This window comes from Sinocyclocheilus anshuiensis, unplaced genomic scaffold (genome assembly GCF_001515605.1).
Source record: "Sinocyclocheilus anshuiensis isolate Anshui unplaced genomic scaffold, SAMN03320099.WGS_v1.1 scaffold579, whole genome shotgun sequence".
Taxonomy (NCBI): Eukaryota; Metazoa; Chordata; class Actinopteri; order Cypriniformes; family Cyprinidae; genus Sinocyclocheilus; species Sinocyclocheilus anshuiensis.
In genome coordinates, this window is record NW_015551075.1 from 1884603 (window position 1) to 1900991 (window position 16389).

The 16389-nt window shown below is 34.2% G+C and overlaps 1 protein-coding gene across 1 annotated transcript in view; it reads right to left on the reverse strand.

Annotated features, from left to right (window-relative positions):
- LOC107662271 (ADAMTS-like protein 3) overlaps window positions 1-16389 on the reverse strand; it is a 213640-nt gene that overhangs the window by 21198 nt on the left and 176053 nt on the right. The window contains exons 18-21 of the mRNA XM_016452223.1: window positions 13601-13805; window positions 11883-12065; window positions 10298-10451; window positions 8463-9489 (exon numbers count right to left, since the gene is read on the reverse strand). Of these exons, the coding sequence (XP_016307709.1) occupies window positions 8463-9489; window positions 10298-10451; window positions 11883-12065; window positions 13601-13805 (1569 nt within the window). The remainder of the gene's footprint in view (window positions 1-8462; window positions 9490-10297; window positions 10452-11882; window positions 12066-13600; window positions 13806-16389) is intronic.

Genomic DNA, 16389 nt, shown 5'->3' on the forward strand with positions numbered 1-16389 from the left:
TATATATATATATATATATATATATATGAATGAATAAAATAATTTAAAATAATAAAAAATTATAATAATTTTGTGTATCCAGTGTCTCAGGATCCTTCAGAAATCATTCAGATATGCTGATTTGCTGCTCTTCTTATTATTAATGTTGAAAACAGTTGTGCTGCTTAATATTGCAGAAACTGTAATAGTGTTTCTCAGGATCCTTTATGAAAATAAATTCAAAAGAACAGCATTTATTTGAATCTTTTTTCTTTGCTGACTAAGAGTATTCAAAACCATTTTTACTGATGCACACATAATATAAATACACACACCCACACACAAAAGCATGTGCACTATTTGGAAAGTACTATTTATAAGAAACACAAAGTTGTTGCCAACGTGAACAATTCAAAATCAATCACTTATAAGGCTCGATTTCCCAGAGGATGCTGCCTTAAAAGACTGCTGCCTATGTAGACAGACACAGCATGGAAGCTCTCTATGTTTTGGAAGAGAGACAGAGTGATTAAGAAAGTCAGAATGGGTTAGAAGCCTCCAGGGTGCAGTGAGCTCTCTGTCCTCTCCCACCCAAAGCCACAAAGGGACGCCGGCACAAAATGTGCATTGTATCCCATCCAGCACACATCTCAATAAAGCCCACTCATTCAGAGCCACTAATAAAAACACAGCAGCTGAGTCATGTCTGAAGTATCGAACTCACAGAAAAGATATCATCTAAAGTGTGATGGCACGTCTGGAGTGACTCAGAGGCACAAATGTGTGTGGAAAATCAACTTCGGGACAATGGCAGCATTGTTTCCACAATCACAAACATTATCCTACTGTATACTTGCCACATTTAATGAAAAAAAAAAATATTATAAGACACCTTTTGGAAAAATTGAGCTTGCATTTTAAATAATTTCAGATGATTGCTTTTTTTCTTGTTTTATGCATAAACCTAATTTTAATATTTCTTTCCAAATTTAATTCAAGACATATTGTCTGCACAAGTCTTGTTTAACTGATGTTTACATATTTTTTTACTGGAAAACAAGGCAAGAATACTTGAAGGCAAAAAGAAACAACAACAACAACAACAACAACAACAAAATGTTAACTGAAAAAAGGTGAAATAAAATAAGGTACAAAGACTAGATGAAAAATTCTAACTTAAAAAGGTTAAACAGAAACTAGAAATGTTACCTTCGCAAATAACTGAATTTTTTTTTAGGTTACATGGAAATTATTACATTTAAATCATGAAATTATTAAATAATATTAGTAGAACAGAAATTTAAATGAAATATAAATATTTAAAAACTAAAAAAGACAAAAGCACACAAAAGTACTAAATCTAAAACTAAAAACTGATAATATAAAAATAAAAATATTAGATGAAAAAAAAAATCTAACTTAAAAAGGTTAAATGGAAACTAGAAAAGTTACCTTCACAACTAACTGAAAACTTTTTAAGTTTAAGAAAATTGCATGAAATCATGACATTTAAATTGTTAAAATGTTAATTAATTAAAATGACTAAGTAATATTACTAGAACTGAAATTAAAATAAAAATGACAACAAACTATAAAAAAACAAATAAAAATATAAAAACAAACTATAAAAATAAAAGGTAATTCAAAGTATTAATAAATACTATATAGATAAAACTAAAATAACACTGAGCAGGGCATATTGAAGAGATTTAACTAGGTTTATTTTAACTATAGGTTTATTTACTAGCCCAAGGCAAAAGAACCAACCCCTAAAAATTCTATATAATCTAGTTATGGTTTGTAGTGGTTGACCGATATATCACCAAGGCCGATATCGGCCGATATGTGGCATTTTTCAAATATCGGCATCGGCCGATAAGTTTTTCTGTTTGGCCGATGCGTTCGAAGAGGGACATTTATTTTGACGGCGCAGAGAACGGCAGCGCCTGAGCACACAGTGCTCACATTCTTCCTCTTGTTCGCCGTCGTCGTTAACAGTTCTGTCTAATACGGATAGAAGTCTGCCTAATAATCAGATAGAAAGGAAATTAAAATGTATACAAAGTATTATATTATTAGTAATAGAAAGGCAAACATTATAATACTTTTTCGTTTGCCGTCAGCATTCAGCAAATACGCATTTATATAATTTAAACAAATCTTCGAATGAATAATGAGCATTTAATTTCACAAACCTTGCAAACTTAGTCGAATCCAGCTGTGAGATCTTGTGAAGTGTGCATTTGTATCCTGCATGATCGCGTGTTCTCTGCGTGACGGTCGGTCCGTGTGAATTGAACGCAGACAGGAGGAGAGTTCAGCTTCACTGAAGACGCGCGATCGTAAACTTGTGATTTCAAATTATGCTGCGCTTTATGCATTTGCCCACTGTCATATTCATGTAATTTTCACTGTGTGCTGTATGTAAAATGAGTGTTACCTTGGCTTTGTTTGAAAAAATATGATTCCCAATGCACACAAACTTCCCAGAATACTGAGTGCCCTGTTGGTTACAGCGTTTACTTCCTTTTTAATTATATTTTTATTAAATATCTATTTATTTGTGAAAAATACTTTGTCATCTTAAGTATAAGTATGTTTATTTTACACATTTATTTTTTAATCCATTTTCAAATGATTTCTAATTTCTTGAATATTAATTAAAATAAATACAACTATATTGGCTTTTTATCGGCCATCGGCCACCCTGCTTTCCAAGATATCGGCATCGGCTGTCAAAAAACCCATATCGGTCGACCACTAATGGTTTGGATGCATTTTTCACTTGTCTTATGGTGGAAATCATAAAGATGACTGCTTAAAAACAGAACAGAACAGCACATCTCTTCTCTTCAAACGCCATGATTCAAGGTACCTTTCATTTACACAAAAGTCTGAAACTTAAAGTTACGGTTTTAAATCATTAACACTAAAAAATATGTTGTATGAGTAAAATTAATAGTGTTGCTTACTCTAGAAATACACTTTTCATCTAAATCTCAATCTTCTGTAACCAAACTGCTACCAAACCAAATTACTTTTGCTTATAGTTTGAGTGTGAATTCCCATTCACAGCTCTAGGAGTAAAGCAACCTTGTTAGGGTCTGATTTAGAGCATCACAGCGGTGCCAAGACACATCTGACCGAAAGAGCGTGAAAGGGTGAGACTTCACACAGCTTTAGAGTCCGTGAACGTCACTCACCTCGCCTGTGTTTTGCTTCACATTTGGCCAAAAATAAGAAGCGCTATGTAAGCGCCACAGCAGAGACGGCCCTGGCCCATGCGTTTTCATGTTTTAATTTGTCTTTAGTGTGTTTTGTAGCTGTGTGTGCATGCATAAGATCTGCAAAGTTGCAAAGCTTAAAGTCTTCCACAAAAGGATTTTTTCTATCTAAATAGAAGGCTCATCAAGACACCTCGATTGAATTCTCCCTCCCTCTACGTCACACTCAGGAAAAAAAGGTACAAAAGCTGTCACTGGGGTGGTACCCTTTCAAAAGGTACACTTTTGTACACTTTAGGTACTAATATGTACATTTAAGGTACCAATATGGACTCTTTAGGTACAAAGGTGTGCCTTTTGAAAAGGTACTGCCCTCCAGTGACAACTTTTGTACCTTTTTTTTCTGAGAGTGCATTATGTGGAAATATTTGCATAATGCCGAAAGCAAAAGCACTTTATTTGGCCTTCCAAAAGTGGATACAATAAGGAATCAGTGGTTAAGATTTATTTACAATACTGTTACAGAACAGTAGGCAACAATTCAAATGTTCATGTTTGTGCAGAGCATTTTACAGAGAACAGTTTCCTGAACCTGAGAGAGTAGATGGCTGGCTGTGCACAAAGGCTGTTTCTAAAAAATGGGGCAATTCCAACTTTGCTCGGACAATCTGGCTCTTCTGAATAAGAGATTGTGAGTTTTATTATTTGCCATTGACTGTTCAAATGCAGAGTTTGGTGAAGTGTAGAGTAATGCATATTATTTGCCGTTCTTATGATCACAAGTGCAAAGATGGATTTATTTTAAAAACATAGTATCCTCTGTTCTGTGCTTATAATGATGGCGAAAAGATGACAAACATAGATGCACAACGTGTTGCGTTTCAAGCAGACCTGAAGCAGCACATGCCTGTTGTGCTTTTACACTGGCAGTGTCACATGCAACTTGAAACAAACGAGTATCATTCAATGTGTCGGACTGATACGGTAAAACTGACAACATTATTAACTGACTTTATAGTTGCTTTGGAAGCTGAAGCTTGCGATTATGGTAAGGGGTGTTACATTTCCGACACTTGCTTGAAATGTTCGACCAATCACAACGCACTGGGTCAGCTGGCCAATCAGAGCACACTGTGCTTTTCAGGAAGGAGGGGCTTTGTTGAAATCAACGTGTTTTAGGAAGACTGGGCATTGAGGAGCTACAATAATGAAAAATAATTTGTTTTTGAACATTAAAGCACGATAACAAATTCCATTACACCAAATACACAAAATAATGATCTCTGAAAATAGCACCATATGACCCCTTTAATGTGTATAATATTATTTATTGTGTTTAATGTGAACTGATATTCATTTATTTATTTTTTATATAGATGTGATCATTTGTAAATGTATGCATTAGGCTAAAGTTTATCTATTTATTTATTTTGTATGTTTTATTATTATTGTTGTTGTTATTATATATTTATTTTGGTAGGAAGGTTAACGTAGCATGTAATAATTGTATGAAGCTCTTTGTTAATGCTTTGAAAAAAGTTTTAGTTTTTACTACATAAAATATAGTTAAAACTAAAACTAAAATAGTAATATTGTTAAATATTAAGTTAAAATATCACTGTTTTCAAAACAGTTATGCTGCTTAAAAGTTTTGTGGAAAACTTTTTAAAAATGTTATGGTCACTTTTAATTGATGTATTATATTATTATTATTATTATTATTAAAAAAAAAAATTTGAATCTTACTGACCCCAAACTTTTGAACAATAGTGTATATAATTCAAATAATACATATACATAATTAAAATGCTATCAGATTTTACCTTCACAAATTTCTTGAACTTCTTGACAGACAGATGGGTAGACAGATTTTTCTTTTTTGTTTTTGTTTCTTCCCATCAATAAAAAAAACTCTGACACACTGTATTTTATTTCTGTATAGCGAGACATGTTTAAAATATCCCCAATACCTGCAGTGAGAGAATAATAACATGATCTAATTGTAAATATTACTCTGTAGGAGTGGAATGCATTCATTCTGGGTTGGCACTGGGTTGGCATGAGTTGGCAGTGACATTATATTTGGTTTTGGAGTCAAGTGGCATTAAATAGCACTGTTTTGATGGCAGCAGTGATGCAGTAGAGACCGCACGCAAACATGGCTGTCAACAAAAAAGTGGGAGGCAAATGATTTGGCAACTCTGAGCAATAGTGTGGTCAAAATAACTGGGGTATAATAAATAAATAAAGCATTATAAAAGAATTGTGCATGATCCAAAAATATAAGACAAAAATGGTTGAAAACAAGATTGTTCCCCTCATCTGAACTTCAGATTTCTTAAAAAAAAAATTTGTTATACTTGCTGGCCAGATTTGAGTTCTAAGAAGGAACTAAAGATGATATGGCATCACAAATCATAGAGACAAGCATCAATCAATAAAGCTAAAGGAATCTATTTAATCCCAACTCCAATAAAATTAAATCTGATTCCAATAAAATCTGATAATGGATGTGACAAGCGACGAATATTTAGCATAAAATCAAACTGTCAAAATTAACATGGTAATTCTACAAAACGTGTCTTCCTTATAAAGTGCATATGTAAAAATTATTTTTAACAATGATTAACCAATGTCGGCTTTCACAGTGTGTCAACACAGACATTTTACTAAATTAATCAACAAAAATACAATAACTTTATTTGACTTATGTATTTTTTCTTTTTCTTTTCTAAAACAGCAGTTTCCAACTTAATGCTATATTAGCAAACATACACATTTTAAAAATAAATATAAGGAAATAAAAGCTATAATATAATATAATATAATATAATATAATATAATATAATATAATATAATATAATATAATATAATATCTCCATACAAGACTGCATATATTGCACTCTTAGATTTTAAACTAATTAATTATTAAAAAGACAAAGTCCTATCTTTAAGGAAATCTTTAAGGAAAAGTCTCCTCTTTTTAATCAATAATTATGCTGTAGGTGAAAATAATTGATTTTCAGCCCTGTTATGACGTGTTTGCAGCTGTTGGATATTTGTATAGATTTCCATATTATATTCTCTTTCTGAATGCCCTTTCACCTTTCTGAAGGTAACTCAACATTTTAAAATGTGCTAATTTAGCATGAGATGGCACAATGCAATTAATACTTAAAAATATTATTTATCTCCTAAAATGTCTAAAATCTCAAAAATGGACATCAAAACCACTTTATCCAACTGGAAAATGCATCCGTTTCATAGCATGACCCAACAGTTCAATTTAAAAGTGACCTCTGAAAGTTAAAGCGCTTCAGTATTTGACGATTCACCTCAGGGCTGCTGGGTTTTCAAGCCAAGGCTGCGAGAAGAGGCCTGAACAATGTTTGCACAGCTATGTCTCTTTCAGGTCCCATAGCGCATGCCAGGAAGAGGGGCAGACAATGTTTGGCGACTGTCTGGGCGGAGGCTATGTTAAGGCCATGAGTTGGACAAAGCTGAGTTACTAAGTCAGTGTTTTCAATGACGGTATTTAACAGTCAACAGTAAAGAGTAGACGATTAGATCACAATGCGACCCTGGAGAGCAAGCGAAAGAAGCACAGCCAGTATTTCTGACCCCAACAGACTGCATAACGTGAGATCTAGGGTGCTCTGGAGGTGAATATTTGAGTGGGTTGGTGATTAACAGGCTTTTGGAATATGCGGTTGCTCAATCAAGATCAGTCACGGCTGGACTCAGAGGTACACAGGGAGTCTTGTTTTCTATAAAGAGAGAAAAAATTGCTTTTCGGTGTTAAAGCTGAACTCTGCTCGTTTCCAACATCATGTTCGCTGGACTAAAAGAACTGCAGTTGATAATAACCAAAAAAAAAGAGAAAAGTCATGTGAATTCCAGAAGATTTGTAATCAGACACTGTATTATAGTATATAATACGGTGTGTTATAGTAAAAACGTCTATGCCATTAGTTATACTTTGAGCCACAGAATGCACACACAAAATTATGCATTTAAAGGAATAGCTCATCTAAAACTGATAACTCTAATTGTTACATAAAAGGAGATATTTTGAAGAATATAACAGCTGTCAAGCACACATAAGTAGGTTCTTTAAAAATGCACCAGTATGGAAATTGTGGACGATACAATCAGTGTTTATTACTGATAACTAAAACTATTAAAAATTATTTTTGCCAGAAAAAAGCTCAATTAAAATATAAATATTACACGAATAACTTAAACTTAAATGAAAGTCAGAAATGTTGTCTTGACAGCTAACTGAAATAAAATAAGTTGAAGTTGAAGTACAAAAATTACTAAAAATAAAAGCTAAAATAAAAAAACTAATAAAATTACAAAAGCACATCAAATCACTAAAACTTAAATTAAAATTAAAACACAAGATATAATCTATCTATCTATCTATCTATCATCTATCTATCTATCTATCTATCTATCTATCTATCTATCTATCTATCTATCTATCTATCTATCAAATAAAAAAGAAAATATTTATATACATATTAAATGAAAATCAGAAATGTTGTCTTGGCAACTAACTGAAATAAAATAAGTTTAAGTTTATACTAAAATTACTAAATAATAAAAGCTAAATATATAAAAAAAACGTTTGAAAAAAAAAAATGACAGAAGCACAAAAAGTCACTAAAACTTAAAATAAAATGAAAAATATAAAAATAAAAGCTAATTCAAAATATTAATAAATACTATAATAGTACAAATAATACTAAAATAACACTAATACGCCAATAATTATTTTTGCGTTATGCCTGTAAACCAACAAATGGCTAATTTTATAAATTTACACTACGTTGTAATTGATAAATATTCAATATTGGCAATTAAATGACAATTTTTTACCGATAATGGTTGATTCCGTAACTCAAACACTAGAGCATAATGTTAGCGTCAAGGGTCATGGATTCGATTCCCAATGTAAGTCCCTTTGGTTAAAATCATCTGCTAAATACATAACTGTAAATATAAACCAATATAGTATCGGTACAGTATAATGTGCATCCCTATTCATAAACAATCATTTTGTCCTCCATAAAAAAGAACAACATTTAAATGGATTTAAACAAGCTGATGACCAAAAACTTTTTGGTGTTTAGTTCACAAATTGTAGCTTAAGAAGAAATAAGAAGAAGAAATTGCAGAAAGTAAGAAAAAGAGAGATAAACTGCAACACTGAATGGCACTCCAACCTCCTCAACTACATATCATTGTCTTTACCTGTCACTGTTCTGAAGCGGAGCTCCATCTTTGCTCCAAGAGAGGTTTGGAGGTGGCAATCCCTGAGTGGGACACATCAGCGTGAGGCTGTGGGTAGCATTGGTGAGGTAAGCGGTCCTTCCCACATGGATCAGGAGATCCCGCTGGAAGCTCATGGCAGATCCGTGATGCTTTTGTCGAACGATAACCGCCCGACTGCCTTTTTTTGCCGCCTTTCCCTCAGAACGTTCAGAAATGTTTGGCATCTTATCTAAATGATTGTCCATCGCAGTGCTTTCCTCAGTTGGTGCCCCTTGCCCCACAGCAGCCAAATCCTCCATAAGTTTTCCAATCAGGTGCAATGCCATTTCATCCATCACATCTCCACTCTCGGCCAGCTGACTGATGTTCTTCACGAGCTCCTCGAACTGTGCAGGATCAAGGACAAAGGCTCCTGTGTGGCTCCTGGCGGCTGAAGCCAAAGCATAGTTCCCCAAAGCAAGAGTATCCCAGAGCTCCTTAGGCTGGCCATCGTCATCTCGGTAGTACTCGTTTTTTTCCATCCAGCCCGGGCGAGATTTTGGAGCCTTCTTTCCATGTGGAAACCCCTCACGGCACTTTGAACCAACGTAACCTCCTTCTTTGTTGACATACGGATGAAAGTTTCTTCTTCCCAAACTCTTTCCTTCAGGATGTTCCAGAAGTCTATTATTGTATCCGATCAGCTTCAGGATGAAAATGTCTGAATCTTGGCTGGCCCAGCAGCGGTACAGTCCGATATCTTCAGCCTCCAGGTTGTAGATCCTCAAAGCTCCAGATTTGGTGACGCTCAGACGTTTGGAACTGGTCAGATCACTCCCATCCTTCTCCCAGCGGACCTGAGCTTTAGGGAAATGCCGAACGGGACACTTGATAACGATGGAGGTCTTGGGAAGAAGGTAGGCTCGTCCTCCGATGGTAAAACTAAGGCGTTTTTCTTGTCTGGTCTGGATGTAGATGCGTTTCAGGCCAATGACCAGAGGGCAATGTTTTTTGGAGTGCTTGTGCTCTGTGGAGAGAGATGGAAGAAGTTTAAACAGTTCAAACATCGGTTAGGGCTAATTACTTTAGTTTCGCGTGAGGTTATGAATGCTCTAGAAACCCCCAAATAATCTCCGCTCTTGATTTCGAGCCCAGTGAAGTCAAATCACACGGGACAAAAGGGCTTTGGAAAGTTTAGGTGAAAGAACAAAAACCATGAGGGCACAATGTGAATATACGTTCTCTGCTTGCAGACTGATCTGCTATGGGACGTCCCTTCATTCCACAGGACCTTGTCAAGATATTCAAACCGATAAACCCAATTCAGAACCTAAAGCTAATCTTAAAGAAACACTATCAAGGCCGATCTTTCTGCACCACAGCGTTAAGCTATAATCTGAAAGCATCTCAAAGCAGTTCACATGCTCATAATATGTTCACATATATGACCACAGAGAGTTCATTGGTTCATGGGTATCATGAGAATAATAACAACATGCTAAGTGATACCTACAGAACCCTGCGTTTTATTTGAGAAATTTGAGATGAAACCCAAGTAGGATTGTGCTGTTACTACGGCTCCAAACATCAGGGGGTCCCAAAATCTTTTTATGAAATTTCCCTTGTGCTGCTATCAGAATGTATGGAGACCACAGTGAGAGCAAGATCAAATAGAGGTCAGTTCTAAATTAAATTACAACTATAAATTACATGAAATGTGCAAGAAATTGAATGCTTCACATTGACAATCAGGTGTGAACTGATGTGGCAAACTGCATGTAAAGAGGGTTGGGAAATGGAAAGACACACAGCTAAACAAATGTAGAGTATCTTACTGCTGCATGGGCTCATACGGCAGCTCCTGATCAGAGGAGGGAGGGGGAGGTTACTGCAGGCCGACCTGTCCAGAGTGACCAGCTGACCGGAGGCCGTCTGTCTCCTACACACGGGTTCCCTCCGCTGAACGCCTTTTCCACACGTCACAGAACACTACAAACACATATGGACAAATACATACATTAAATAAACTAAATTAAAGGAATAGTTCACACAAAATAGAAAGTTTGTCCTGGCTTAATGGTCCATTCACACCAAGATCAATAACTATAAAGATAACTATATTAGTGTCCACACCGACAACGGTTCTGTTTATTATAAGCAGTAAGCACGTGCTGCAGTTTTGTCGTCTGCTTTAAATGCTCAACCTCTTTAAAGCAGGATGAATTCTGATTGGCTGTCAATGTTTTTAGCATTCATCAGCTGGAGAAAATCCTTCTGAAAGTGATTGAACATGCCTTAACATCTGCAAAATTGCCATTTTTGGATACCTACTTTTGTGTTTCTTGCAAGAAATAAAATAATAATAATCTGGGGTTGGAACAACATTCACTTTAGAAATAAATGTACCTTTCTATCTAAATTTTTGTTTTTGAAATAAGTCTCTAATGCTCACCAAAGATGGATTTATTTGAGTTGAAAAAAAAAAGAAAGAAAAAAGGAAGAAAAAAACCCCCTTAATATTGTGAAATATTATTGCAATTTAAAATAATTATTTTCTATTTTAATAAACAGAAATCTTTTGTAACCTTATAAACATTTTTACTTTACTTTGATCAATTTAATGCATCCTTGCTCAACAGTATTCATTTCTTTAAAACAAACTTTTGAATGATATGTGACACTGGACCACAAAACCAGTCTTAAGTGTCAATTTTTCAAAATTGAGATTTATACATCATCTGAAAGCTGAATAAATAAGCTTTTTTTGTTTGTTAGGGTTTTGTGGTCCAGGGTCACATATAATTGAAATAATACATATAAATAATTAAAATGCTACCAAATTGTACCAAATAAATAAATGCATACATAAATACATACCTACATACATACTGACTGACCCCAAACCTTTGAATGGTCGTGTAATTACTGCAAACTAAAGGCTGGAATACACAACACGACTTTTAAAATCTGAATAGATTTTGAAACACTAGGCATCATACACTAGCCATCTTTGTAATCAGTTACAGTGGAAAAACTGGGCATCATACAATAAATGACTGACTAATACGTGTTCTAAAATTGGCTCAAAAAATGTTTGATATCCTCCAACTGGATGGAATCATAGTCTGAAGCTAAAAAATCAGAGTCTGTGACCATCAAACACTACGCGACTTTCCATGAAATCTGTCAACTCAAATCTGCAGACTGGCTCTGACTTTCAGCAACTAGAGTCTTCTCCAGACTGTAAATCGGTGTTAAAATCTGGGCCAAAGTTGTGCAGTGTATTCCAGCCTCAACTCACTGTGCAAGAATATTATTTATGAAGTATTTGTCTCTTCGAGTATGTCCCCAAATAGGTTTTGGTAACTTTTATAGGAAATATATTTCCAAAGTTTAGCTTGGTTAGAAACACACACACACCTTTGACCACTCTCCTCCTTCCAGACGAGGCAGCAGACAGTCAGGGTTGTTGCAAATCCTGTGGCCGTCGGGTTTGGTTCCAGCGCACTCCTCGTCACTCAACCTGCGGTAACTTCCAGTAGCCAGTCTCTGTTTACAGTAAACCTTACGCCACTGAGTTCCTCTGCCACACGAATGAGAGCACTGACCCAGAGACCAAACAAACCAACATCAATCCTTTCCACATATGCCACAGCCAGAGAGAGCACAGCGTGTGAGCAAATACAACCACACACCACTCGATGTGCAGATGTTGTTTACCCAAGTCATTAAAAGCTACGTGAAGATTCAAGATCAACTATAAAAATGATTTCACATCATGTTCCATAACAAAACATGCTCAAAGAGAATAGCATGTCCTTCTAAGTGTTTATGTGAATCTCTGGCACCTGCTGTTTTTATGATATAAGCAAATCTATGCAAAAGTCTACATTTGCCTAGGAGAAACCATTGAGATATTAAAGAGATTTCTTTGTCATTTTTACTTTAAAAGTAGATGAATCCTGCACACTGCTATACTGTAGCTTGCAAATCATATTTTAAGTAGGGCTGCACGATATACTGAAATAAAATCGATATTGCAATATGGCTTAGTACGATTGTCAAATTGCACATGCTGTGATTTAATTAAATAAATACTGTATATGTTTTATCGTTTTCAGAGAGAGATTTTTATTTTATTTTACAGAATTCATTTTTACAGTATTATCCCAATATATTATTTATTATTTATACAAACGCAAATAAATAAACAAACAAACAAATAAATAAATAAAAACCTCAGAAGAAAATGACCTTTTAAGCTTTTAAATATTATTATTATTATTATATGCTCCCCTCTCCCCAACAAAATTATGAATTCAGTCTTTCCAAATATAGCTATTCAAGTCATCTGGTGAAAATTCCTGTATTTTTCCTGTATTTTCATATCACAATATATATATAGCAGGAAAAAAAAATACCGCAAGGTCAGTTTTTGCAATATCATGCAGCACTAATTTTCTGTCAGTTGTTTTTCAAACCAGATGAACGTCACATTGAAACACTGCATTAAAATATTGCAAGCTATAGCATTGTGAGGGATTTATCTGTTTTTATTAGACTATAAATGCTTCCATTTATTCTTACACACCAGCTTATAGTTTTTACAAGGAGTTGCAATTATTTCAAATCCAAAATCCAAAGCAAACAGACTGAAAAATAGCTTCTGCCCCTATAGGCAGTTAAATGCTTAAATGAATAATCTGCAATAAACCCCTATACTGTACCTCAAAAAAAAAGAACGTGCAATAACCCCCCCACACTATATTCTACACTGAACTATTACTTTACTCTGTACTACCACACTGTGTACTACCACTTGTTTATCTCTGTGTTTATATCTTGTCTTCATTCTATATGAATGCCTTTGTCATTTTGTATACATGTCTTGTCTGTTTATACTGTTGATTTGTTTGTATATATTTACCTATTTTCAGTTACATTGTGTTTCTCCTTTCACAATTGTCCTTATTATTTATATACAATGTGTACAATGTTTACTGTGATTCTGATATTGAAGAGCTGCTAAAGGATTTTTCATTGTTCCTTTAAACAATGACAATAAAGATCTATTCTATTCTTCTTCATTTATATTTTGACTTTTGTCCTTTTTCTCTGAAATCACGGGGCTCACTAACCTGCTGCCACTCCTCAGTGTCCCAGGCCGGTGGACACGCCACCTGGTTGCAGCCCTGCAGTTCTGGAGGTCTTCTCTCCACACACTCTTTGCTGGATACAGATTCAGTGCGGTTTCCTGCCACAGACCTCACGCAGGACACGCTGCGCGTCTGCAGCCCCACGCCACACGACACAGAACATGGGTTCCACACGCTCACCTCCCATCTGAAGAAAACACACAGCTCTTACACACTCCATGCATAAACAACCCATTTTAAATTCACGTGACATACAGGATCTTCAGTGCATACAAGATTTTTTTTTTCTTCGATTGGGAATTGATTGGATCATGAAAAGTGGATGTTTTACAACACAATGAATTCAGAACTAAATGTAAGTTTGGAGTGGATTGAGGAGGTCCAGCTCTATTTACTTATAACACCCTCAAAATAGCTATTTGGCAAGTGGTTGATCACTGATCAGTATATATATATATATATATAGATAGAGAGAGAGAGAGAGAGAGAGAGAGATATAGATATAGATATATATTTTTATATATATTTTAAAAGCCACAAGTAAATACTATTTTCTTTTCGACAACAAAAAATAAAAAGAAGCTTACAGTAAAACATAAAAAATGTATCAAGTGGAGTTTTTTTTTTTTTTTCTTAAATGCATTTATACTCTTGACGCGATCACATCCACAGAGTGGCGCTGACGTTATCGTCCACTCGGCAGTGGTCAACCGTAAGACTCGACAGATTCGTTTCAGTTTCATGGTCTGAGGTTTGATGTAGGTTTGATTTAATTTAATAACATTTAGTTTTTTGTTTCAGTTTTTAATTTAATTTAAATATTTAATTTAATTTTAATTTGTGTTTATTTTTTTGTTATATGCTTTTGTCATTTTTAAATATTTTTATTTAGCCTTAATTTAGAAATGTTAGTACTTATTTTATTTAGAACTTATTTTATTTCAGTTAGTTGCCTAGACAACATTTCTAATTAAGTTTTTCAAGTTTATATATATATATATATTTTATATTAATATTTGATTTTATGTCAGCTTTATTTCAACTAAAGAAACATTTTTTTTAGATCGCTTTACTTTTGGTTAACATTAACAACATTGTGGGTAATATTAACAAATGGTCCAAGCAGTCTAGGTGACGTCAGCCGAAAAGTAAAGTTGTTTCAGATGCAGGGCAAGTTAATACTTGATTTACTTGATCAATTATAATAATATAAAAATAATAGATTATAAAGACAAATATTTTCTTTTGAACAACAAACACTGAGAAGTCATGCGCAATAAGACCAGGAAGGTGAAATAAGAAAGTAAATCATTTATAATACAAAATGCCAACAATATTCCTTACCACAGTAATCTATATGTTTATGATTTAGCAGGATATTATTGCATGTATATTGTATAGCAATGCAAAACATAAAGTGGCATTGCCATGGTCTTTGAACTTTATGATCCCTGGCATTCCATGACAATCATGATCGGAAAGATCCATATGAAGGTGATCACATGACTTAAACACCAGGCATTTCGAATTCAAACAATCCTGCCCATATAATCTGAGATAGCAATCAAGCTTTTGCCCATAAGAATATGCACCATTGTAATATTCTGAGCCACAGTGCATAAAAAGCCACATGAAAGATATCAGCTCCAGTAAAATCATTTATTCCATAATGCACTGCACTAAAAAGCCAGCTGTCCTGCTTTTGTTGGCAAATGGTCAGTTAACAGGAAATCACATTATTTTCATCACATGTCCTTATTTTCAGAGCGGCCTGACAGCCTACTAAGATTAAATCTGAGTTTGGTCTTTGAACATAATCTAGGCCAGCGGTTCAATTTTAGCTCCTTGTTAAGGAGCTGGATGAATCATTATGTAGTTTTTTCCTTCCTTGCTTTTGCACGCAATATCTTTCCATGACAAACACATTTGGTGTTAGAAGAATTAATCAGTGGCATTTGCTAAAGCAAGCATCACTATTAGTATTATTATTGTTCATATTTGTGGTTAAATAGGGTTGTGCCATTACATTTTTTTTTAAATGAACAGACTTACACTTGTCAGTCTTGCAATAGACGGACAAAAAGCAGGTGAAAAACTGCTCTAGATTTAATTGAGCAACATCTAGAGATCACAATTTCACACACTAATTTCTGATTACAGCACCTTACCAATTAATTAAAGAATTTATTTGATTATCAGTAAAATAAAGCCTTTATTTCAGGCTGTTCTTCACGCAAAGTGATTGTATGACATTAAAAACAAAACGTTTTGTGTGCTTTTTAGAGCTTCACATTCGTTGTCACTATGAATTGTCCTTATATTCAAACAAAACCTTGAAAATGTCTTATTTTGTCTTCCAAGGAAAAAATAACAGCATACAGGTTTGCAATGATAAATAAATAATGACAGAATGTAATTTTTTTTTTGGCAAACTATTCAAGCAACACATGTGAAACTAGTGACTCATCAAAGACGATGAAGGAATATTATTTTTCTTTTCATCATTATAATGATTATTTAAAAAACATTGTTTATTCGCTCATCATTTAGTTCACTCTTTTTACCATCCAAACTTTTGGGGTCAGAAAGATTGTTTTTCTTTTTCTTTTTTTAAGAATTGAATACTTTTAAGGATGCATTAAAATTAATCGAAACTGACAGTAAAGACATTTATAATGTTACAAAAGTTCAAGTAAATGATATATACATATACACAGTGTGTGTGTGTGTATATATATATATATATATATATATATATATATAAAATATAT